The sequence below is a fragment of the Geotrypetes seraphini genome, chromosome 10, assembly GCF_902459505.1.
Source record: "Geotrypetes seraphini chromosome 10, aGeoSer1.1, whole genome shotgun sequence".
In the NCBI taxonomy this organism is placed as follows: Eukaryota; Metazoa; Chordata; class Amphibia; order Gymnophiona; family Dermophiidae; genus Geotrypetes; species Geotrypetes seraphini.
This window is the reverse complement of record NC_047093.1, coordinates 36,395,139-36,421,181: the sequence shown is the minus strand read 5'-3', so window position 1 is coordinate 36,421,181 and position 26,043 is coordinate 36,395,139. Positions and strand designations below refer to the sequence as shown.

The 26,043-nt window shown below is 43.1% G+C and overlaps 1 protein-coding gene across 2 annotated transcripts in view; it reads right to left on the bottom strand.

Moving 5' to 3' along the window:
* Nucleotides 1-825: 825 nt before the first annotated feature.
* Nucleotides 826-26,043, bottom strand: part of UTS2R (urotensin 2 receptor) — a 112,344-nt gene continuing 87,126 nt past the window's right edge. Inside the window, exons 1-2 of one of the 2 annotated variants that reach the window (XM_033961715.1) lie at nucleotides 2,980-3,073; nucleotides 826-2,326 (exon numbers count right to left, since the gene is read on the bottom strand). In XM_033961715.1, the coding sequence (XP_033817606.1) occupies nucleotides 1,088-2,227 (1,140 nt within the window). In that variant the 5' untranslated portion in view covers nucleotides 2,228-2,326; nucleotides 2,980-3,073 and the 3' untranslated portion in view covers nucleotides 826-1,087. Of the gene's footprint in view, nucleotides 2,327-2,979; nucleotides 3,074-26,043 lie in introns of those variants that run through there. The other variant, XM_033961714.1, reaches the window with a different exon arrangement.

Here is a 26,043-nt window from a genome sequence, read left to right as displayed (position 1 = left end):
ATTTTCATGCTATTACAATTTTGTGCATGTTTGCGTTGAAATGAAGGCATGTAAAGCACAACAAAGCAGAGTTATAAGCCCTCGGTGAATAAAAATCTGATAATCTTTCAAACGCAAAGGGCTTTAGCGTTGCTCTGTAAAGAGAGTGACTGGGTTAAGGGGCTGCAGCTAAGCCCTCACTTTGACTCATTCGGAGGCAACATCCCAATCGCTTCATCGAAACTAAAATTTGAAAATGACAAGGACAGCTCCTCCCCATCAACATTCATTCTCACAGAATTCCCCCATTTAGAATCATATTAAATATGACAGCCTTTAATTATTCATGTTAATGGTTGACAACCAATGTATTACAACTGTTTCCATATTTTGCTTTCTTTTTGGGGGGTGGGGTAGAGGGGGGAATAGCTCACCTAAATAAAAAAGTAACATCTTCACATAACACAGGTGGCACATGGCAGTGAACAGTCTGTGTGTTTTATTTGTAAATTCTGATAAAACATTCTTTTTTTTTTTTTTTTTCATCCGTTATGTAGTGCACAGAAACTTGGCGTCCACTGGACAGATAATATCATTGCGGTTATTTCAATTTAGACAGCACGGAAGCGAGTGTGGTTCTCCTCCCTTCCCCCCTCCCCAAAACCCACAGAATTACTTTTTGCACACTTACCCCCCCCCCACGCACCTTTTCACAAAACCGCGATAGTGGATATTAGCGCAGGGAGTCGCGCTGAATGCTCCGCGCTACTCCCAACGCTCATAGGAACTCTATGATCATCGGGAGCATTCAGCGCAGCTCCCTGCGCTAATAATTACTATCGCGGTTTAGTAAAGGGGAGGGGGGTTGTTTCTTGACACTGTGAAGACAAACTACATAGGACAAGATATACATCAAGTCAATGGTTTTATCGATGCCCTTGGTAGCATCCTGCATGGACTCACCCAGTGCCCTTTTATATTATTTAAGTGGCCTTTGCTTTTTGTACCTGTTAACATTTGCTTTTAGGAAATACACTAAGCAATAACCCTAAAGTGAACACTCTTGCTTTCATGTTCACATTCTGTCTTGTTTCACTTTGTTCAGATTTTAAGCACTATTGTTGCCTCCAGGCACATGAGTGAGCACAAAAGTCTCGGTACATTGCTGACTACTTGTAGACAGAGACCTTCCGGATACTCTCTGGAAACGATTCCTGAAATAGCCACTGCTGTTCCAGGATCTCTGCCTGTTCCTCAGGTACTCCTTATAGTTTTTAGTCAGTAGTGTGTACAGGAAAGGGTTAATGCAGCTATTGCTGTAGGTCAGACAGGTGGTCAAGTAGTTAATGTTCCTGCCAGCCTTGGGGGACACTGGGAAAGATTCGTAATATTGTGTTAGGAGCTGCCAGATCCAGAAGGGTAAGAAGCAAGCCCAGAAAACGAGAACTATTGTGAAGATCAGATATAGTACTTTCTGGTTGGGCAACCTCTTGGTTTGTTTGAACGAGGCTGTTTGCGACACCCAGTAAGTTCTAGCCAATCTGATGTACAGGTAGCCAATGATTACCCCTGGGCCCACAATGCTAGTGCAGAAAAGCACGGTGAGATAAATTTTGTAAGATAGCTTGCTCCAGGTGGGCCGGCAAATGCTCTTATTGTCCCCACGCTTGAGCTGGATCATGATGAGCATGGGCAGAGTGAGCAGCAGAGAAACGACCCAGATTACGAGCGCAATGGCTTTCCTGTAGCTTTTGGACCTTTTGACGGTGTCCAGAGGTTTCAGCACTGCAAAGTAGCGCTCCGTGCTCATGACGGTCAGGGTGAAGATGCTCGCGTGCATGGTCAAGAAGTCCAAACTGAAAAGGATTCGACAGCCAATATCCCCAAAGTACCATTCCTGGATGAAATAGGTTCCCACTATGAAAGGGATGGTTAGCAGGTACAGCAAATCTGCCAAGGCCAGGTTGATGATATAGATGTACATGGAAGCGGCAGATCTCATGGAATGAAACATGACCACCAAGGTGTAGAGGTTGCCTGCTACCCCTATCACACACATAATGGATAGGATGGCTCCAATGATGTAGGTTGCAATGATGTCTTCTATGGAGCTGGCAGTAGAAGGAGCATCCCAGGTGCTGTTGCCCGAGATGTTAGAGCTGACCTTGAACAGACTGCCTTGACGGGCATCTTTGGCTGTCTCAGTGGTGACTGAAAACCTGCCCTGTGGCTCTTCATGAAGAGACATGCTGCTTTGTCTTTGCGCAGGAACGGTCACATCACATAGACACTTCAAAGTTCATCCCCGCCACTTCTCCGTAGGGAAGTAGTAATTGCTTAGAGAATCCTGAAAAAAAAAAGAAGCGTTGAAACAACGATCTTCTGATTGACTTCCAACTCCCTTCCTTAGAAGAATGACAGAAAAAAAAAATTGTTATAAAAAAATAATCTATGCTAAGCTGAATTCCTGGAAAGTGTGTTTGCAGTTACCAACCCGATCTGAAAATCACCAGCCCTTGTGCACAGCGATATCAGTGCTTCCCCTCAATGCAGAAATGACGAAAACCACCACAAATTCAAAATATTATATCATTTGCTTCAAGCCGTTCTCTGCTTTTAATTTATTAAGCGTAACCAGTTTGCAAAATAAGATAGAACAAGCATCCAACTCTCATAAAAATGCAAATATTTTTTCAAGGGACTAGTTACCTACTGGCAAAGTAACAATACAGAACATGAAACTGATGAAGAGGAATCGAGTGTTCTCCAAATGAATTCATGCCTGTTCAGAAACCATAAAGCATATTTTGTGCCTGGCTACTACAGTAGACTCTCCCGTTCCAGAAATCCATTCAGACCCCATCAGAATGTGTATCGCAAAGCACACTTTTTTTTAACACGCCAGCAACAACTGCTGTCTCACTTCAACTTCGTTCTAAGGAATAAAACACAGAAATCACCGTCTTGAAAAAAAAAAAAAAAAAAGAATCGCATTCTAACCTGATTTGCCTTTTGTTTTGGGGAGGGGGTTCCCTCTAGTTCCCTCTGATGCTCCACATTCTCATTCAGTGGTTGGAAGAGCAAGGCTGCAATCTGTAACTTTGCAAAAAAAAAAAAAAAAAAATGAATGAAGCCAGTGCAGGGCTGTGGCGGAAAGTGAACGCCGTAGTACCTAACGCGAGTATGTTTCGGGAAATCTGCGCCTCCCCCTTCGATCCTCCTTCCTCCGATCATGCCCTGCTCCTTTATGGTGTTCACTGACGTTAAACGAGCAGACGCTGGAGAATGACAAGCGGCTCGAGCAGAGATTTCTCTACTGGGACGCAGTTGTAACCCTTCCCAGAGCCTGAAAGACGATTCCGAACTGGGATTTCAATAAAAGTTTAGTTCATTGAAATGGCCTGACCTAGGACGGTCAGATGAAGACAAAGCTTGGAGGAGGGGTGCTTGGTTGGAAAGGAATGTCAATCGATCAACTGCATAAAACATTCATCAAGATATTTATAAATATGATTAGTTATCAGCTATCTGAAATTTCCTAAGGGTAGAAGTGGAAATTCATTCCAAAGTATTATTGATAGCTCAAGAGTCACATCCGTGCTCTCTCTCTCCCCCCTCCCCAATGAAATTACAGAGAATGCAATGAATGGGGTACAAACGAATTGCAAGACAGATGCCTTGATTTATTGAATTGCTTTTGTCGTATCTCATTCCAGTCTTCTGAGATCAACAAAGGAAAGAACTTTAAAAGCGCAGATTTGTTCTTTATTTTGGCAATTTGTAGAGTCTCAGCATACACATAGTCCAAGCGGAGTAACCTGTGGCTTGCCTGCTGGATTGTGATTTCTTTTCTCTCCAGTATCACGGCGTGGCTGCAGGTAAATTAGAGAGAAGGAAATCACCAGCTGGGAAAACCATCAGAAAATGTACGGGAGACATGGCACAGAAGCCATTTTTGGTCACGCATAAAGTGTTCTTTCTTGGAAACACTGGAGACCTTGTGGAATTAAGCCGTCTCCCCCACCCCCCACCCCCCTAGATGCAGCATAGGAAAAAAAAATCCCATTTCCAATCAAGTCCCCAGGGTTTGGAAATGCAGTAGGTGGAAGAGCATTATTGATTTAAAAAAATTTATAGCCCACTGCATCCGAAAAAAAGAGTCTCAGTGTATATTACCTACACAGTTCTGATAAGTATTAAGGTATGACGTCCCAACCTGACTAGGTGCCACAAGGAATGCCTGTGACAGAGACAGGTTTTGGACCCTCATTTTCCTCATTCTCAGGCTACTGCTCTACCCACAGTGTTTTGGCTGGTGGCGCCTCTCTCACTTCACTCAGCTGTTTAGGGAATGGAGCAGAAGCTTTGCAGGAGGCTGAGAATAAGGGAAGTCAAGCTCTGAAGGCGGATTCTCTCACTAATGTTCTGTCATCCTCTGTTACTTCTGGTACACCTTACAATTACATTATAATCCTTCCCCAGCAGGGACCCAACGAACTGTCCCTGAGCTTGGCAGGGGCTGCTAAAAAGTTATCAGCTCAACCAAGAAGAGAATGATGTGGAGCTATGAAACATACAAGCTATTTCACACTTTTCTTGACATTTTTCGTTTCAATGATATGAAATGAAACGAAAAGTGTCAAGAAAAATGTAGAATAGCTTCTAAGTTTCAGAGCTCCACATCATCCTCTTCATAGTTGGGCTGAGAACTTTTCAGCAGCTCGTCATATTGTGATGTCATAATGCCTCATTCCACCAATGCCTAAGAGCCAGCCTCATCGGTGATGTCACAGTGGCTTAGTTTCCCTATACCTGTGCCCATTTACCAGATGCATTTGCCTCATTGAAACGAAAAGTGTCAAGAAAAGTGTGGAATAACTTGTAAGTTTCATGGCTCCACATCATTGTCTTCTTGGTTGGGCTGAGACCTTTTCAGCGGCCCCTCCTATTGTGATGTCATAATGCCTCATTCCACCAATGCCTAAGAGCCAGCCTCATCGGTGATGTCACAATGGCTTTGATTTCTCTATATAAGCTAGACACTCTTCTGAGACACTTTGTACTACAGGACAACCCCTGCCTCTCTCGCAGACCATTATTATTCGTCTTCCCTAATCGATACAAAAGATTCCTCGACAGGACACTATCTTTCCAAGCAGGCATCTGGAACAACACCCTAAGTAACCTCCTCCTGAATTCCTCGACATACCAATCTTTCAGAAAAGCAATGAAAACTCACCTATTCGACAGATTTGTTTGAACTCCCTTCCTTCCCCCTCCAACTTCTCCAATCTCTCCTCTCTTACCTACCCCTCTTTTTCCTCCAAAACCCTGATACTCATGTACTAGCTACAACCCTGTATTTATAGATCTTCCTACACCTTGTAATCACTCTGCTGCTATACTGTATACCATCTTGAACTGAATATTTATTTTATTTTTATTTATTCAATTTTCTATACCATTCTCCCAGGGGAGCTCAGAACGGTTTACATGCATTTATTCAGATACTCAAGCAGTTTTCCCTCTCTGTCCCGGCGGGTTCACAATCTATCTAAGGTACCTACGAATAGGTATGACGGGGTATAAATAAAGCTATTATTATTATTATTATTATAATACCTGTACCCATTTATCAGATGCATTTGCCTCATTGAAACAAAAAGTGTCAAGAAAAGTGTGGAATAACTTGTAAGTTTCATGGCTCCACGTCATTCTCTTCTTGGATGGGCTGAGAACTTTTCAGCGGCCCCTTGTACTTGAATCTGACCAATCTCCTGCATTCCATTGAAATCAAACAAAATCCAGTAAACAGTTGCTGTTTCAAACCTTCATTGATCCTCTAGGAAAACATTTTAATATCACTTTGGTGGCAATCCTATAAATTGGTGCCTCATTTTAGGCACCTTAGCACCAGTTTTATGATAGCTTAAGGATGCATCTAAGGCTGTCAAAGCCTCATATGCACAACAAACGTTAGGCCTGGCAGGTCAATGGCTGGCATAGGTGGGTGTGTCCAAGTGCACCATGTAATGATTAAGTTTATTTTAAAACTTTATACGTATACTGCTTACCTTTGGAAAGCCCTAAGTGGTTTACAGTGAACTTTCTAGTATTCTATTAAAATGATAAGAGCTCCATTTTCTCATAGGAAAGACCCAAAGATTTTCAGAAATATATCACATATGTTTTCCTTGGATTGTACCCCATACCCACTATCCTGAAAGCTGAATCCCAAAAGCATGTCGAAATTGTGCGTGTCACTTGATTCTATATAAGGGGGTGCTGAAAAGTTCTCAACCCAACCAAGCAACTTCCTAAATTCTGAGCGTTATTTTGCTACTGTAGCCGGAAAGAGTGTTATCTTATTTCATTAAGTGCCAATCTGCAGAAACAAAATTCTGTGTTTTGGACATTGTTTCAGATCATTGATTGAACCATATCCGCCTCATTCTCTTCTCGGTTGGGCTGAAAACTTTTCAGCACCATCTGGGTAGTGTGAAGACTTTCAGTCTCTGGTAACCAGAGCCGAGATTGTGACATCATAATGTCTCATTCCACCAATAAGAGCCAACCTTATCAGTGACATCACAATGGCTTGATTGTCCTATACCTGGCTCACCTTTATTACGTACAAGGGGCTGCTGAAAAGTTCTCAGTCCAACTAACCAACTTCCTAAATTCTGAGTGTTATTTTGCCACTGTAGCTGAAAAGAGTGTTATCTTATTTTGTTAAGTGCCAATTTGCAGACACAAAATTCTATGTTTTGACATTGTTTCAGATCATCGATTGAATCTTATCCACATCATTCTCTTCTTGGTTGGGCTGAAAACTTTTCAGCACCCCCTCATATAGGTGAATTAAGGATGTATTATTATCTGACTCACTATTAATGTAACATCTGCCCCCAGTGAGGCTCTGTGGACACTGAAACTTGGGCTGTTTTTTGTTTTTTTTTTTACAATTGACTTTAAGGTCTAGATATGTTGTCTTATTTTCTCTGTGAGCCTTTCTATTTGTTATATAGAATTAATACTTTAGTTTAGATGATAGATTTTGCATTTACTCTAGTAGACTGCTCTCGAATTTGAGCTAAGTACCACACGTTTACAGCACAACTACTAGAATAATAACTAGAGTAAACGCAAAATCAATCATCTAAACTAAATAATTAATTCTATATAACAAATAGAAAGGCTCACAGAGAAAATAAGACAACATTCGATGATAGCCCTGGTATCGGTCCAACAACCATGATTTGTTCTGGTTGCTGACTTTGGGCTCTTGAGAAATTAAGTCTTCGTCTCTGTAGGTGAGCTAGTATGACTCCTTAGTTTCATTCTTGGCCTAGCACGGAGTTTGAGTACGGTTACTATTTTTGATTGAGAGTGTGTATGATCTATCTTTATACCCCATTCTTGTCCCAAAAATTGTACAAGTCAAAAACGCTTAGAACAAGACCTTTTGGACGTGGGAGGAGCCAGCAAAGTGATGGACTGGACACCCAGACATGGCAACACAGTAGTGGGACACCTTACAGGGCACTGCTGTGAACTTCAGAAAAAGGGTGCCACATAAACATCTCACCACAACTCCTTTATAGGTCATGGTGAGCCCCCCCCCCAAAACAAAAACCTACTAGACCCACTTGTCTACTACCCCAATAGCCCTTATGGCTGCAGGTGCCACCTATGTGGCAATACAGTAGGGTTTGGGGAGGTTTTGGTGGATTCACATTTTTCACCATGAATGCAGTAGTTAGAGTGGCTTATGGGCTTGTAACCTCCACTCTATGGTTCACTAGCTCATCCCCCAGACTACTTATGTCACCTTTGTGCAGCTCTACTAGGCTTTCAATGCCAGGTGTTGATATTCTGGAGGCAGATATGTAAAGATTTTATTCCGATTTTTATGGCGGTGTGGGGGGAGGGGTCAATGATCACGGGGGGAGTGGGGGGGGTCTGTACTTTGTCTCTACAGTGGTTATCTGGTCACTTTGAATAACTTCTGGGCATTTAGACTTGTTTTCACATCACCTACGTTGCTACGTCTAATCAGCCTCATTGAACTTTCGGTTATACTTGCAGTGCAACTAAGTCTAGGTTGGCAGTGGAGGAGAAGGGTACAGCTAAGAGCAGCTTATCTGAAGAACAGAGTTCTCTGCGAGGTGTAACTCAATCCACCTCAGCCAGACACTCAATCCACCTCAGCCAGACATAGAAGAACACATACCCGCAGGGCCGGATTTAGATGAAAAGAGGCCCTAGGCTATTCCACTTATGAGGCCCTTTCACCTCCCATTTTTAAGTTTGTAAATTACATGAGAGAGAATAAAATATATCATTACTGTGATATATATCAATATGTTAAATGAAACATGTTGTTATTGGTACTAACCTTTATAAAAAATGTGACACGGATCTTGAGGCCCTAGGCTGAAGCCTAGTTAGCCTATAGGAAAATCCGGCCCTGCATACCCACCAACCAAAAATGTCAAACGAAGAAAACTATACGACAACTTACTGGCCACCAAAGCAGTAAAACTAGACAGACAACTCACCAATCTACTGTCTTCGACCACAGATTACAAAACCTTAAAAACAAAGAAACAAAAACCCTACTCTTCAAAAAATACATAAAACCTATTTAACACAACCAGATCCATCCCAAGCTTCACCTACTATACTATCTACTCCTTATCAAATCTAAAATGTTCAAATTACCCATTATATATTACCTAATTTTGCGACAATTCTTATGTAATCCGCCTTGAACCGCAAGGTAATGGTGGAATAGAAATCACTAATGTAATGTATAAGGCCATTTTTCCCACAGCAATATAAAGTATACAGAATTTCCCTATTTCTGGTATTAATAGCCATGTGCTAATGTTGCAGTTTGTGCGTGACTGACCATTAACAAAAATAGTGCATGTGCACTTACCAGCACTCATTGTGTAAGCGGTAAGGGCTCTCATGCCATTCCTGGGCCACAAAATGACTGCTGAGATTAAATTAAAAATACATATTAATTTAGCAATATAAACTTCTCTTTTTCATAGTGATGTCATTCTGTTTATCCATCTATTCCTTTTGTCAAGACAGAGATTATCTTTTCAATGTGGTGTTAGGAGAGATGAAAACATGGCTGAAGTCTTATTGCAAAGGAGCTGGGATTTTAATTGCATCCCTACACTGGATTCTGCTATGTTGAATGCAGAAATATAACCCGTATTGATGTTTCTGTGTGGTGGCTCTATGTGCACGGTATTCTCTTTTTATCCCACTAAATTGTATCTCGTCTGCTTTGGCTCATGTTTGAACATTTCTTCCCATTCCTTTGGACTTCTAGCTCAGTCTGAACTGTTTCTATTGAGCTATGATTCTATAAGCTCGTACTGACAGGTGCCCAGAGGAGTTTAATATTTTGTATCCCTATCTAGCTTGAATGGATGGAGGCCATGACTGAGGGTCTTTTGAAACCCTGTAATCATGGACTCTAGGTGTCCTTTAACTAAGCTGCACCTAATGCTGGAGGCGCTAAAGCGTCATGCGTTACATATGCATGGGAAATACTTTAATGAATTATTTTAGAGGGCACATCAGGGGTGGATAATGTGGGAACCCTTACCACTTACAATATAGGTGGCAGTAAGCGCTCTTGTGGTAATCTTAAAAAATGGGCATACATTAATGGCAACATTAGCACATAGTCATTAATAAAATAAATATGGAATTGGGAATTTTTACGGTTATGGCAAAAATAGCCTTAGTGCATGTCCTACCCTACCTTCCATCACTTCTGGGGAAAGGAAGCCCCAACCTATTTTAAGAACTTTGAGAAATAAAGGACCAAATTCTGTAATTGGCGCCTAAAAAAAAAAGGCACCTAACTGCATGTCAAGCACATGTGGAGGGGCATAATAAAAAAAAACCAAACATCTAAGTCCCCTTTTGGCCTAAGTCAGTAGACGCTGAAGTTGACAGCAGGGAAATGTACATTCTCAACGTCCAAATTGAGTTTTTTTTTAGAATGGCCTAACTGCACGTTCAGCCCAGACTGCCACTACTGGCCCAGACTACCACAACGTCTATCCCTACACCACATTCCCAACCAAAAAATTGCCCAAGTCCCAAATGCCCAAACACAGACATTTTAGGCGAAGGAGGGGCCAGTCTTTCGCCTAAAAGCAGAATTCTGTAACTGGCATCTGTCAAAAAACAACGCCGGTTACAGAATCCTGTAACTGGCCCACCCCCACCGCAACGATCACGATTCCCTCTCCCCCCCGAAAAACCCCCGAACTGGCAGGAGGGATGCCAAGCCCTCCTGTTGAAGACGGCACCCTAGAACTGCCCCCCCCTGCTAATACGGGCAGGAGGGATCACAGGCCCTCTTGCCCATGATGCACCTCCACCTCTTCAAATATGGGAAGGAGGGAGCCCAAGCCCTCCTGCCCACGGCGCACCCTCGACACCCTCCCCCTCAAAAATGCCCCCCCCCAAATCCCCAAACGGCCCCCTGAACCCCCGAACGCCCCCCACTATCCGGGCCCCCCTAATCCTGGACACCCCTTCTAACTTACCTGAGCGTTGGCCGGCCAGCTAGGTCACAAATCTGGCTGACAGGCAGGCCCGCCATCCTCAAAATAGTGGGCCTAGGGTGGCAGTTCATGGGGTATTGCGATCACGGCAGGGGGTGGGCAGGTTGCCGGGGCTGCTGAGCTGATTGCGGCAGCTGCAGTCAGCTCAGCGGCCTCTATTCAGAACTTATACCTGTTTTGACTTGGTCTAAGTCAAAACGTATAAGTTCTGACTGAGCAATCTCGTTAAACTTTTGTTTATACTTGCTGTACGACTAAGTCTAGGTCGGCCCACTTCCCGCCCTTTCCCCTCCTCCAAAAATGCCTCTTTTCACTCTAATGGTTTATCCAAGGTGATACAGTTAGTTCACCCTTTTTACCTTGTATCAAAAAAGGTTTCAGTGCCAGTCTTTTAGCCCTCAGAGACGCCACCAGAAGATCACATTATCATATCTCCTGGCTTTACGCACCTAATCGTCATTGGGTCAATATATGGTATGTATCAATTTCTTATTTTTTATTTTCAATTAATTTAATTTATTTTAAAATTTCACTCTAGGCATTCAGAGGCAGGGGAAAGGCCTAAGCTGGTTTTAGATACGTCTAAAACCAGCTTTGATTATCAGTACATAAGAACATAAGAATAGCCTTACCGGGTCAGACCAATGGTCCATCAAGCCCAGTAGCCCGTTCTCACAGTGGCCAATCCAGGTCACCAGTACCTGGCCAAAACCCAAGGTGTAGCAATATTCCATGCTACCGATCCAGGGCAAGCAGTGGCTTCCTCCTTGTCTTTCTCAATAACAGACTATGGACTTTTCCTCCAGGAACTTGTCCAAACCTTTCTTAAAACCAGCTACGCTCTTACCACAGACTCTGGCAACGTGTTCCAGAACTTACCTATTCTCTGAGTGAATAAAAATTTCCTCCTATTGGTTTTAAAAGTATTTCCGTGTAACTTCGTCGAATGTCCCCTAGTCTTTTTGGTTGTCCAAGTACTGATTTAGGCCACTTTTTGGACGTTTTAATGTATTTTGGATGTATTTATTTAGGCGCCGAACTTTTGGTGCCTTTTATAGAATTTCCCCTCAAATATGTATCTTTGGTTTAAAAATAGCATTCTTCCATTTTTAAAGAATGTCTTTTGCCGAGTCCACTCTTCACTTATTTACACTATATTTAAAGCTTTGCTTGTACAAATGTGATAACCAAATGGAATTTTCATATCAGAGGGACACTTGGGTTTTTCAGGCTAGCTACAATGAATATAAATCAGAAAAATTTGCACATCAGGGTTCCAGTGCATGCAGACATAGCTCGTGCATATTTATGGATATCCTAAATCTGGTGTAGCTTTTGGGTCCTAATTACAGTTTTTTGAAGCACCGGTTTAGCACTTATTTCCCTCTCCTTACCTAAACTGTTAACAGTTGACACAGATGAATACACTTAGAGGAGCCTTCAAAATAATGAAACTGTGTTTTTCTTAACTGACACCTTAATTATGTTAAAATAAATTGCCTGCACTCCTGCTTAAAGCCCATTTTTTTGCACTTCTGAGTCTGACACCATCTGGTAATGAATTTGCGTCCACTGGAAAAATTCCTGTAATGAGTTTTGAATCCTTCCAGGTTGATTTAAAAATTTAAAACCGTCTTCATTTTCTCGGTACTCAACCTGTCCCAGTAGCTGACAAATCTTTAAATACATAGATCATGGCAAAAGTTCTGCCAAAATCTAAGGGTCTGCAAACCCCGGAGGGAGTGTGTCAGTATAAATTGAGCCCAGATCTGTGAGGCACTTTGGTGGCAGTGCGCCTAGTAAGACTTCCTGCTCTCCATTTATCACAGAGCAGATAGCTGCTCAAATAGATTCAGCTTAGAAAACAGATGATACCCTTCCATGATATGAGCTCATTTTGAAGCTACTTAGGTGTTCCTAGCTCACTAGAAACCAAGGAACTTTGGGGCCCTTTTATTAAGCTGGGCTTACCAAACTAAACTAAACTAAACTAAGGGGTCTTTTTATCAAGCTGCGGTAGGGGTTTAACGCACGTTAAACCGCCTGCTGCGTTAGCTGCTAACATAGTAACATAGTAGATGACGGCAGATAAAGACCCGAATGGTCCATCCAGTCTGCCCAACCTGATTCAATTAAAAATTTTTTTAATTTTTTTTCTTCTTAGCTATTTCTGGGCAAGAATCCAAAGCTTTACCCTGCACTGTGCTTGGGTTCCAACTGCCGAAATCTCTGTTAAGACTTACTCCAGCCCATCTACACCCTCCCAGCCATTGAAGCCCTCCCCAGCCCATCCTCCACCAAACGGCCATATACAGACACAGACCGTGCAAGTCTGCCCAGTACTGGCCTTAGTTCAATATTTAATATTATTTTCTGATTCTAGATCCTCTGTGTTCATCCCACGCTTCTTTGAACTCAGTCACCGTTTTCCTCTCCACCACCTCTCTCGGGAGCGCATTCCAGGCATCCACCACCCTCTCCGTAAAGTAGAATTTCCTAACATTGCCCCTGAATCTACCACCCCTCAACCTCAAATTATGTCCTCTGGTTTTACCATTTTCCTTTCTCTGGAAAAGATTTTGTTCTACGTTAATACCCTTCAAGTATTTGAACGTCTGAATCATATCTCCCCTGTCCCTTCTTTCCTCTAGGGTATACATATTCAGGGCTTCCAGTCTCTTCTCATACGTCTTCTGGTGCAAGCCTCCTATCATTTTCGTCGCCCTCCTCTGGACCGCCTCAAGTCTTCTTACGTCTTTCGCCAAATACGGTCTCCAAAACTGAACACAATACTCCAAGTGGGGCCTTACCAATGACCTGTACAGGGGCATCAACATCTTCTTCCTTCTACTGACTACGCCTCTCTTTATACAGCCCAGCATCCTTCTGGCAGCAGCCACTGCCTTGTCACACTATCGCATTGAGCAGGCGTTAGTTTTTTAGCCAGCTGTGGGGGTAAGTGCGTGATGAAATGCCCGAAGGGCTAACCCCTCTAGCGTGGCTTGATAAAAGGACCCCTAAAATTTAGATTTGTAGACCGGGTCATCACCAATAGGAGCTCAACTCATTTAACAGTAAGAGAAAAAGAGTAGGCTAAATAAAAATATAACTAATTTCCAAAATGTTTAGCAAACAGAAATGACTTTAAAAAAACATTCCAAAATGAAAAGAAAGGATTTAAGCTTCTTAGCGGGTTTGGCAAATTATTACAAAGCTCTGTCAGTTTAAAAGAGAAAGAATGACTTACCCCCCTCTTCTATGAAACCATGCTAGTGGTTTGTAGCACAGAGAGCCGCACTGAATGACCTGCGCTGCTCCCGACGCTCATAGGAACTCAATGAGCATCGGGAGCAGCGCGGCTCTCTGCACTAAAAATGCTAGTGCGGTTTCGTAGAAGAGGGGGTTAATTTTCTAAGAGATTTGGATTTACCCTTAACAGAAGGGAAGGAAAGTTTCAATTTTTGAGCGCTTCTTGCAAGACGTGATCTGTATACATTCCAATCTAAAAGGACACAGGACTCTTCAAATTGCTAAGCCCAGATTCAACCAAGCAGTACTTAGGCCTTACTTTATTTCATTTTACCTTGCAGTTCTTGTGCTAATTTTTCCATTAGCACGCAGGACATGCAAAAAAAAAAGAACACGGGAGCACTTACCGCCTCCTATTTAGAAGAAGCTAAATGCTCCTATGCTACCTCACAGTTACCAAGTTAGCTCATACTAATTTGGGTGTGCAAGCTGGTTAGGGCTTCCGTGCTCATTCTCTGGCCATAGTACGCCCCCTCTAAAAAATTATTTTTGAAAATTGTTAATGCGTGCTTAGCACACTCAAACAGGTCTAATCTTGTAAAATACTTAAACATGTTTTGCGGAAGCCTATTTTACCCATGCTAAGCGTGCGTTAGAGCTTAACTCCCTTTAATTTAATGGCCCATTTGATAACTCTTGAGAAGCCCCGTTTAGCAAGGGTTGGCTTCTGTTTTCTTTCTATAACAAATCCCTCCTGCTTCTATATCAGTGGTCTCAAACTCGCAACCCGGGGGCCACATGTGGCCCCCCCAGGTGCTATTTGGAGACCCTTGGTATGTTCTATCATAATCACAAAAGTAAAATAAAACAGTTTCTTGATCATATGTCTCTTTAGCTATAAATTACAATATTATTAAGACTTAGCCGAAAGGAAAGATTTATAAACTACTAGCTGATGCCCCGGCGTTGCACGGGTATTTAATTATAGCAATAACACTGTAAATGGATTCAAATAAAGATACTTTATAGTGGTGAATGAAATTATTTTTTTACAGCTTTATAAAAAGTACAATATTCAAATTATAATGTGAAATATTTGACAAAATGAATACAATACAACTAACACAAAACTTGATTATAAACAACATTTTTAGTTTCACCTCCAGGAGCAAGAACATATAAATTCTTGGGTGAAGAGACCCCCAGAATATATCACCCAGTTAGTGAGGGATCTGCATATCAAGTTTCGTTCAAATCGGTCAAGCCGTTTTAGATTTACTGTGAGAATGGCAGCTGTTTACATTTTTTCCATTGACATGAATGGGTGAAATCTGATGTTCTGTTTGTAGCTCCGCCCATGTGTGCAGGTGGGCCGCGAGACCCCCAGGACATATCACCCCAGGTAGTTGGAATTACTGTGAGAATAGCAGCTTTTTACATTTTTTCCATTGACATGAATGGGTGAAATCTGATTTTCTGACTGTAGCTCCGCCCACGTGTGCAGGTGGGCCGTGAGACCCCCAGAACATATCACCCCAGGTAGTGAGGGATCTGCATACCAAGTTTCGTTCAAATCGGTCAAGCCGTTTTTGAATTACTGTGAGAATGGCAGTGTTTTACTTTTTTTCCATTGACATGAATGGGTGAAATCTGATGTTCTGTTTGTAGCTCCGCCCACGTGTGCAGGTGGGCCGCAAGACCCCCAGAACATATCACCCCAGGTAGTTGGAATTACTGTGAGAATGGCAGCTTTTTACATTTTTTCCATTGACATGAATGGGTGAAATCTGATTTTCTGTTTGTAGCTCCGCCCACGTGTGCAGGTGGGCAGCGAGACCCCCAGAACATATCACACCAGGTAGTGAGGGATCTGCATATCAAGTTTCGTTCAAATCGGTCCCACAGCTTTTTACATTTTTCCAATTGACTTGAATGGGTGAAATCAGATTTTCTGTTTGTAGCTCCGCCCATGTGTGCAAGTGGGCCGCGAGACCCCCAGAACATATCACCCCAGGTAGTGAGGGATCTGCATACCAAGTTTCGTTCAAATCGGTCCCACAGCTTTTTACATTTTTTCCATTGACTTGAATGGGTGAAATCTGATTTTCTGTTTGTAGCTCTGCCCACGTGTGCAGGTGGGCCGCGAGACCCCCAGAACATATCACCCCAGGTAGTGAGGGATCTGCATACCAAGTTTCGTTCAAATCGGGCAAGCCGTTTTTGCGTGATCACGGCACATACACACATACATACCTCCGATTTTATATATATAGATAAAGAGTTGTACCTCATGCAAAATTATCATTTCTTTAATAAGACATTAACTATTTTTTTCTGAGGCCCTCCAAGTACCTACAAATCCAAACTGTGGCCCTGCAAAGGGTTAGAGTTTGAGACCACTTTCTATATGGTGCAATTGGTGCAACATCCTGTTTTATTTTCAACGGCCATATCATTTCAATTAAGTGCTAGGACAGTTAGGATGATTTTATATCATAAACATCTGCACACTTCGGTTGAGTAGTATAATATGGAAGTAATAATGTTAATACGTTGAATTAATATAGCTCCTTTCTTCCAGATTGGCTTCCAGCAGTCAGGGTGTGCAGGCCAAAACTTCTCACTTTTAGCTCCCATTTTGTTCATAGGATTTTTGTTTTCTTCTCTTTTTTTTTCTTTAATGTTTCAAGGCAAGTGTCATCAATAGCACTCCTATTGATCACATAGTGACTACTGTACAATTGTGCATTTTACTTCAGAAACGAGAACATATTTTGTGTGTGGGGGAGGGGGGAGAGGGGGAACCAAGAGACCCAGAGACCCCAAATCATCAGAACAGGCACGGTTCAAGATGGACCCTGGTGACAGTGGGTCCTAGCCTGTGGGTTATTTAAAGAACATTAGAGCTTTAGCATATGGCTAAAGGCACTCAGCTGCAGGGCATGCCCTAAGGGGCATGCCGTGCCCTTTGAGAGCCCCTTAGGAGCTCCACTGGAGCGTCAGGGGAGTCTTGACAGAAGTATGTGTGAGTTTGTCTTCATTGAAGCCTTTTAGAGGTGTCTTTTTTCCTTTCAATGGGAAAATGGAAGGTAAAGACTCAGGATCCCTGCTCTGTTTTCTTGGATATGAACGTTTAAAGAAGTAGAGCCCGTATCTGTTCCTGGAGCTGCTGACTTCTCTTTTATTTAGGAGGGAGCATTTTTAAGCTCAGCAGAGCATACCCCCCTCTCCTCTGCTGGTTTATTTTCCCTGGTTACCCATGTTGCTTTCACTCCTAAACAAAAAATATTTGGTGGTACCATTTACATCTTTAACCTTATGTAAAAACCAGCTACGCTATCCGCTCTTAAAACAAACGCTGGCAATGCGTTCCAGAGCTTAACTATTCTCTGAGTGAAAAAAAATATTTCCTCCTATTGGTTTTAAAAGTATTTCCCTGTAACTTCATTGAGTGACCCCCCTAGTCTTTGTCATTTTTGACGGAGTGAAAAACCGATCCACTTGTTCTACTCCACTCAGGATTTTGTAGATTTCAATCATATCTTCCCTCAACCATATCTTTTCCAAGCTGAAGAGCCCTCTCTGCTGGCAGCAGCCAGCAGGCCAGTCTAAGGGCAGCATATGCTCTACACTCTCTCTATATACAGTGATCACACAGCAGAGACATCCATGCCATCAGGAAGGGCAGTGAGATAAGCCAGCTTGCTCAGGGAAAACAAACAACCTGTGAAAATAACAGCAAACAGTTGCAAAAGGAAAAGCGTGCACTTTTGGCTCATGTTCCAGAGTTCAATTTCATGTTGATAAACTTAGCAGAAGCATCTTGGGGGGCATGACCACCATGTTTAGCTATCACTTTAATACCAAAGAGCACGCAGCAGAGAACAACAGCCTTTGAAGGGATTAAGTACTGCCCTGTACCCTCTCATCTCAGGAAGTAAGACAGGAAAAAGAGATTCTAGTAAGTTCTTCCAGTCTGATTTCTTTTCTTTTTACCTGACTAGTTTTCAGGAGATAATGAAGAACTTGTCATTGAGATCTTTTGAGGTAAATCGCAGCTGGGGGGTCTCACATCCATATGTGTGAAACACTATGTTCTCAGCAGAAGCTGCGCTTACATGTGGTCCCTCATTGGGCGACACCTTTACCCAGTGCTAACCAGCAAATGCAGTTCCAGCTGACAATATTTGCCTGACCCTACCAGATAGGATACTGGGGGGGGGGGGAGAGAGGGAGGGAGAAGGGTTTATTAAGAGAACTGCATTAGGACACTTAGTCGCAGTGGCAAACGTTCAAATTAAGGATATCCAAGTAAGATTTTGCAAAGGGTTCCCCAGGTCTAAGGGGATTACCTCAGAATATACAGGGACAGTTATCAATGGGCTCTTTCCTTTCCTGGACCCGTGTGCACTGCAGGGGCTGCGTGGGTAGAATTTATGCCACCGCATAGTGGTTATCCCAATTTACGGAATGTAAACGGAGGCAGGCCAAAGCTTATTTTTAAAGCTGAAAAATACCACATACTGGATGGAAGAGGAGAGGGGCCAAAGAGGAGTGCCCAAAGAGGAGGGGCCAAAGAGGAGACCTCTCCCTTCCCTCCCTCCCCCCCCACACTATCTCAGAGTCTTAATTTGTTTTAGCCGGTTTATGAGCTGCATCTGCAACTCGGAACTTTTGCTTTGCCGGACTCCACGACACGGTGCGCCCTGGTCTAGTGACATTGACAGTTCGAAATGTCAGACACTGGTCTGTTGTGGAGAAGAAAGAGATCATATCTGTCATGTTCCAGTGCTGGGAATGGGACTAGGAATTTCCAAGGCAAAATACGTATTTTTATACAACGGGATAATGTTCCCCTAGGATGAGTCTGAGGCCTCTTTTGAGCTCACATTAAATGTTCAGTCTGTGTCTTAGAGCTCTCTGTCCTAGGCCTTACATCATTCATTTTTATTATTGCTTTTTCAAAATGTGTTTGTCTTTTCGTTTTCCAAAAAAGGGGATGCTGTCAAAGACACTTACACTTATTTTAGGACATTGGATTCATTTTCCTCTTTTTTTTCCCCTGCTGTTTTGGTAACTGGATCCATCAGGTAAATTTCCCTTCCATCCCTGCCGCTTCTTTTCTTTGGCTGAGTTCCTCAGGAATGCTAAACTTGTGGTTTCCACATTTGCAGATGAGAGACGGTGAGTCCAGCTTAAATATTTCCTTTTAATGCAACACCAGGGGTACTGGATGACTCAACAGATTGGCGCAGAGGTAGAGAGCCTTGCTCTTCTTCTGCTACTCCTCCTACTTATCACTTATATTGTGCTGACAGGCGTACAAAGCACTGTACATTTTGACATTTATAGCCGGTCCCTGCTCAGAAGAGCTTACAAGTTTCAAGTTTATTAGTTTTTAATATCCCGATCATAAAACAAATATCTGACCGGTTAACAATAAAATTTAAAATAGGAAAGTAAGAACTAGTTATTGGTGTATTAGAAAAATTAGAGAAAACATATTAGACATGTACTGACAAACATGACCGTGAGGATGAGTGGGAAGGAAGGGAAAAGTTACATAATATTAGAAGAAATGAGATAGAGGGAAGGGATAGGACAATCTAACTTGGACAGACAGACAAGACATATAGAGTTGGGGGATGCAGAACCCAAGGTGAGAGGTGTTGGAGTCGAAAGCACTCTCAAAGAGGTGGAATTTTAACTGGGCCTTGAACACTGTCAGAAATGGAGCCCGCCGTAGGGATTCAAGCAGCTGGTTCCAAGCATATGGCGCAGCAAGGCAGAAGGGATGGCGTCTGGAGTTGGCAGATGATGCAAGGGTACAGATAGGAGGGACTTACCAGCTGAGCGGAGCTCATGGGGGGGAGGGGAACAGAGGGGGAGATAAGCGAAGAGAGATAGTGAGGGGCAACTGAGTGAGTGCATTTGTAGGTCAGTAAGAGGACTTTGAATTGTATTCGGAAATGGATGGGAAGCCAATGAAGTGACTTTAGGAGAGGGGTAGCGTGATTATAGCGGCTCTCCCGGAATATGAGTCATGGCTGGAATATAGTTGAAATTTGCACAACGATGATCAACATTGATAACTAGCTGAGGGTCAGCCAGTGACCTCTGAAATGGGCTTATGGTTCTTAGCGAGCATCACCCTACTCTTGTTTCTCAATGGGAGGAAACTGTTGCCTATCGCTCTGAGTTGCTCCTTTAGGAGTAATTTTATAAAGAGAAGGAAGGGAATTTGGGATTTGGCTCACACCTTTTGCAGTTTCACTCAAGGCAAGTTACACTCAGTTACAACAGATATTTTTCCTGTCCCCAGAGGGCTTACAATCTAAACTGCTATCTCAGGCAATACAGAGTTATGTGACTTGCCCACTATCACACAGAGCTAGAGTGGGATTTGAACCCTGGCTTCTCTGGTTTTCAGCCTGCTGCTTTAGCCATTAGGCTACTCCTTCACTCTGCAAAGGGTTTTTGAATACATAAAGGCGGGTGTTCCACAAACCTTTGGCAGCTGCGGCACACTAAACTTGGAGCCGCAGCTGGAGGGCATCTGGAAATTCACGGGAGGTTGATGCGATGATGTCACATCCATGTGTGATGTCATCCCCTCCCTGAAAAAAAGTCAGGAGGAATGCCCATTCCCTCCTGCCACCAGAGGCTCCCCCTCAACCCCCCCCCTCGTACCTTTTAAGTTGGGAGCAGGAGGGGTGCTCAGTGTTTAGTTCACAAAACACTACACTCTGGTCACCCCTTTATCTTTCTAGGTTGCTTATTCCCTACACCCCTTCTCGTCAGTTGAGGTCCACTGATACAAATCATCCATTTCTTCCAGGTGCACATCTAATGCATTTTGAATCAACTAGAAAAGCTGCATTCTTTTCGTTAAGCCCCCAAATCTTGGAATGACTTTCCTTCGTACATCTGTTTGGAACCCAGTTCTCTTACTTCTGCTTAGTCGGAGGCTGGGGAACATTTGGGGAGGGGGGCAGTGGTTCTTACAAGAGATTTGTAGTTGAAGCTGTAATTAAGCAGAGTTTATAAAAATCCTATTTTTTGCTGCAAATGTGACTCTTTCCTATTTTATTTTGGAGTTCCTCTCCTAAGTTTATGGGTGTTTACAAAAATTTTGTTAACCACTTTGACCCGTATGTTGGATTAAACGGTATATCAAACGACAATAAACATAGGCATTTTCTTTTTGTTTTATTTCGTGCTCAGGTGTGCACAGGCGAGTTGGGTTTTCAGGATATCCCTGATGAAAGATTTTTACACCTGGCATATCTCTCTCATGCATATTCATTAGGTATATCCTGATAACCTAACTGTCCTGTGCTCTCCGTGACAGGTTTGAGTACCCCTGGTTTAATGTTTTAAAAAAATGTTCATTTTGGGGAGCAATGCCATTAAAAGTGTGCACTACTTTCAAAGAATACACGTGAGCTTTCAATAGTGTGCACACACATGCACTACATTAAAATATTATGTACTCTTCAGAAAAAGTAGTTGCCAGTGCTGTAACACTTTGCTGTCTAACGACTGTATTTCTTCCCTCTCTTAAATCCTTGTGTGCTCACCTGCTTCCATTAATCAAAACAAGTACTTCACATAATACAGGATCATTAATACAACTATTCTGTTCCCAGAATCATGAATTTCTTCTCTAAATTGTTTGCTGGCTTCGGTTTAATGAGGATTTGGAAGGCAAAGCTTCAGGGGCTGACGAAAGCTCTTTCCAGGGCTATGCTTTCATTTCAGCGTCAACGGCATTTCCCATATCATTCTACGAGCGTCAGAGCCGTGACCACCACAGCCAGCGCTAAAAACCATGCTACGCTTTTGTAAAATGGAAGGGGGAGGTGGGATTTTGTATCCCACAGTAACAGGAACTTCCCCCCACTTGCAAATTTTTACTTTTCTTCCCAGAATCCTAAAGAATACATATTCTGTGCACATATGGGGAAAGTCTATAAATGGCATCTAAAAGTTACTCATTGAGTAGTGTGACACTATGGGCTCCTTTTACAAAGGCGCGTGCTAAAACTCCACACACGCTAGCCGCTACCACCTCCTCTTGAGCAGGCAGTAGTTTTTCGGGTAGCTGACGCTGAAGAGCCCTGAAGAAATGATTGTTTCAATCATGAAACGTTAGCCCGCGTCGGCTTTCAGATAAAGACAGTTTTTCATTGCTTGCATCCTGTCATGTTGAGATCCGAAAACTATAGCTAAGCGATGCTTGCATTTTTTGAATGATAATTATTTATTTATCCTATTTAAAGTTACTCTAACGGGGTTTTTGCCTATGATAGAATTTTTTGGAGGGGAGCTAATGAGCTATTTAGGCTCCCTTCCGGAGCATTGATTGCCCGCAGCTTCTGCGGCATTTCCCCCGATAAATAAATATATAAATAATAATAATAATTTTATTCTTATATACCGCCAAAGCCATGGAAGTTCGAGGCGGTTTACAGCAAGAAGCGCTGGACAATCAGCGAAGGGGTTACAATTAAAGTCAACAGTACAATCTTACATAATGAAAGAATTGGAAAGCTATATAGTTCTTAGCAGAGCTGTGTAGATTCTCAGTTTACAAATCGATTGAACAAACTCGTTTTTACCAATTTTCTGAAACTGAAGTAGGAAGAGGAGAGCGTGATCAAGTTACTAAGCCAATCGTTCCATTTGCCTGCCTGGAAGGCAAGAGTTCTGTCCAGGAATCTTTTGTATTGGCAGGCTTTAATTGTCGGATAGGTGAACAGATGTGTCCTTCGTGTGGGCCTAAAAGTGCTTGCCAGATTAAAATGGGAAACTAGGTAAGTGGGGGCCAGACCAAATATTGATTTATAACACAGACAAGAGAACTTAAACAGGATTCGCGCCTCCAGGGGCAGCCAATGGAGCTTTTGATAATAGGGGCTTATGTGTTCCCATTTCTTCAGCCCAAAAATTAGTCGAACTGCCGAATTTTGGTGTAAGCTATGAGTTTTTTTCCCAGCGCTTATACTGGAGAATTTAGAAATATATTTTTTGATTATCGTTCTCCAGTTCCTCTTGTATTTTCATTTTGTTATATCTTTTAGGTACACCCACTTAGGCCAAGGAAAACCTGGCCTAAATACATGCATCTAAGTTATGTCCATATCAACACATACCCCCTCTTTTACTGAGGTGCGCCAAACGATTAGCGCGTGCTAAATGCTAATGCGTCCATAGACTAACATGCACGCGTTAGCGTTTGGCGCACACTAACCGGTTAGTGCACCTTAGTAAAAGAGGGCCATAATCCATAAACTTGCACGTAACTTAAAAGAATGTATGGGATCTGTCTAACCACACCCCTTTTTCAGATTGACACACTTGAACCGACGCACAGTAGCGTACCAAGGGGGGGGGGCGGGGGGGGAGGTCTGCCCCGGGTGCCGCCTTAGAGGGGGGTGCACAGCTGGTCCGGTCCCTATTGCGCTCCTACCCTCCCAGCGAAAGCAGCATCGGCGCCATTACTGAAAATGGTAATGGCGCCAGGCCTTGGAGCACAGAGGCAGACCGCTTCTCCCCCCTCCCAGCCGAACCCCCGCTGACCCTCCTATCTCTCCCCCCCAATTGAACCTTTCCGACCCTCCCAGCGAAAGCAGCAAACCTCCCTCCAGTAGCGTCAGCTTTCTCCTCCCTCTGCCGCATCACTGATGATGTCATCAGTGACGCGGCAGAGGGAGGAGAAAGCCGCGAAGGAGGTTTGCTGCTCTCGCTGGGAGGGTCGGAAAGGTTCACAGGGGGTTGATAGGAGGGTCAGTGGGGGTTCGGCTGGGAGGGGGGAGAAGCGGTCTGCCTCGGTGCTCCATTACCTTCTTCGGGCAGCAGCAGCGTTTACAATTCGTTGCTGTTGTCGGCTTCAGGCCTTGTTCTCTGCCGGGTCCTGCCTACTTCCTGTTTTCATGAAGACAGGACCCGACAGAGAGGAAGGCCTGAAGCGGGCAACAGCAGTGAATTGTGAATGCTGCTGCTGCCCAATGAGGTTCAGGACATCAGGACATCGGGGAAGGAGCAGGGAGAAATCGGCTGCTGGCTTGGGGGTGAGGGTAGGGAAAGAATCGTGGAAGTGGAGAAATTGGCACGATGGCTTTGTGGGGGCTAGGGGGAGAGAGAAAGAAAGGAAAAAATAAAGAGGGGTCAGGGGGAGAGAGAGAAACAAAGGCAGAAAGAAAGAGGGGGACCAAGGGGAGAGATAAAGAAAGGCAGAAATAAAGAGGGGATCAAGGGGGAGAGAAAGAAAGGCAGAAAGAAAAAGGAGGGCCAGGGGGAGAGAGAAATAAAGAGGGAGGCCAGGGGAAGAGAGAAAGAAAGGCAGAAATAAAGAGGGGGTCAAGGGGGAGAGAAAGAAAGGCAGAAAGAAAGAGGAGGGCCAGGGGGAGAGAGAAATAAAGAGGGAGGCCAGGGGGAGAGAGAAAGAAAGGCAGAAATAAAGAGGGGGGCCAGGGGGAGAGAGAAAGAAAGGCAGAAATAAAGAGGGGAGCCAGGGGGAGAGAGAAAGAAAGAGGGGGGCAGGAGAAGAAAGAAGAAGGACCAGAAGAAGGACCAGAGACTCATGAAATCACCAGACAAAAAGGTAGGAAAAATGATTTTATTTTCAACTTAGTGATCAAAATGTGCCCGTTTTGAGAATTTATATCTGCTGTCTATATTTTGCACTATGGCCCCCTTTTACTAAACCGCAATAGCGTTTTTTAGCGCAGGGAGCCTATGAGCGTCGAGAGCAGCGTGGGGCATTCAGTGCAGCTCCCTGCGCTAAAAACCGCTATCGCAGTTTAGTAAAAAGGGAGGGGGAATATTTGTCTATTTTTGTATAGTTGTTACTGAGGTGACATTGCATAAAGTCATCTGCCTTGACCTCTTTGAAAATCTGCGGAATATAAATAATTAACATTTTCTCTGCGTACAGCGTGCTTTGTGTTTTTAAAATTTTATTGTTGGTAGATCATTTTGACTTGGCCACAAAGGTAAGGGGGAGGGAGGGAGGGGAGCTGCTGAAAGACATCTAGAAATCCTTGCAGGCTTGACTGTGCAGGGAATTATTTTTGTAAAATCATGTTTTGTTATGTGATTGGCATTATCTAGACTTTAATTTCTATGAATGAATAGAATGAAAATGATATAAAATTACTTGCTTGTTTTTATGTGCTTGCGCTGAAGGAAAGTGGAGAGAGAGTGGGCTGACGATGCTGAAGGGAAATGGGGTTAGAGAGTGGGGAGAAGACGCTGATTTATAAATTGACAATTGTACAGAATATTGTTTCTTTTTATACTTTAATATAAACAATTCAAGGCTTGTGTGGATGGAATCAGGTGGTTTGCGGGGATGGGGACCGAGCTTATGGGGATTAGTCCAATAAAATGGTATTTTTTTATTTCTCATTATTTGTTTTATTTTTATTTGTTAATTTGTAAAGTGGTGATTGTTATGTATCAGTTTTTTCAAATTTACATCTACTGTCTTTATATTTTGCACTGTATTAGAGGACATGTGTTACTGTTTTTTGTGGTGTTGCATTGTATCCAGGGTCTGGTTTCTTGGCGGTTCAGTTTAACTTTTGTCTACATATTTCTATTTTTAGTTTGTGATTATTCCATATTGGGCGAGGGTGTATCTCTGTTCTGTGTGTATGAAAAGAACACAGTTTTCAGTTGGCATTGACTACAGGATCAATTGACTGCGGGATCTGGCTTGTTTAGTTTTACAATGTATGTGTTGGTGTTCTAGTGCTCACTGCAGTGTTTAAGATGCTGCCTTTTCCTAGGTACACTCTTGTGCAATATGTGGATTGTTACTAAAAATCATATTTTTCATATAGATGGGGGGGGTTTCAAAAAATGATGGGCCCCGGGTGCCACATACCCTAGGTACGCCACTGCCGACGCATAACATTTTATGCAGCGCGCATACTAAGTTGCGTGCATAACTTCCAATTAATGCTAAGTAACATCAAATATAACATGTTAATTGCCAATTATTGGTGCTGATTAGGCTATGTGCACTGATTTGCACACATAACATCAGGCGCCATATACAGAATTTGGGGGGATAGTGTGTTTGATTAGCGCACAGTAACTGAAGAACACAGACTTCATGCAGGAGCGCTCAGGGCCAGTTTCTGTGTAGGACACCTACATGGGGCATCACTAGACGCAATAATCAAGGATGCCTAGCGACACC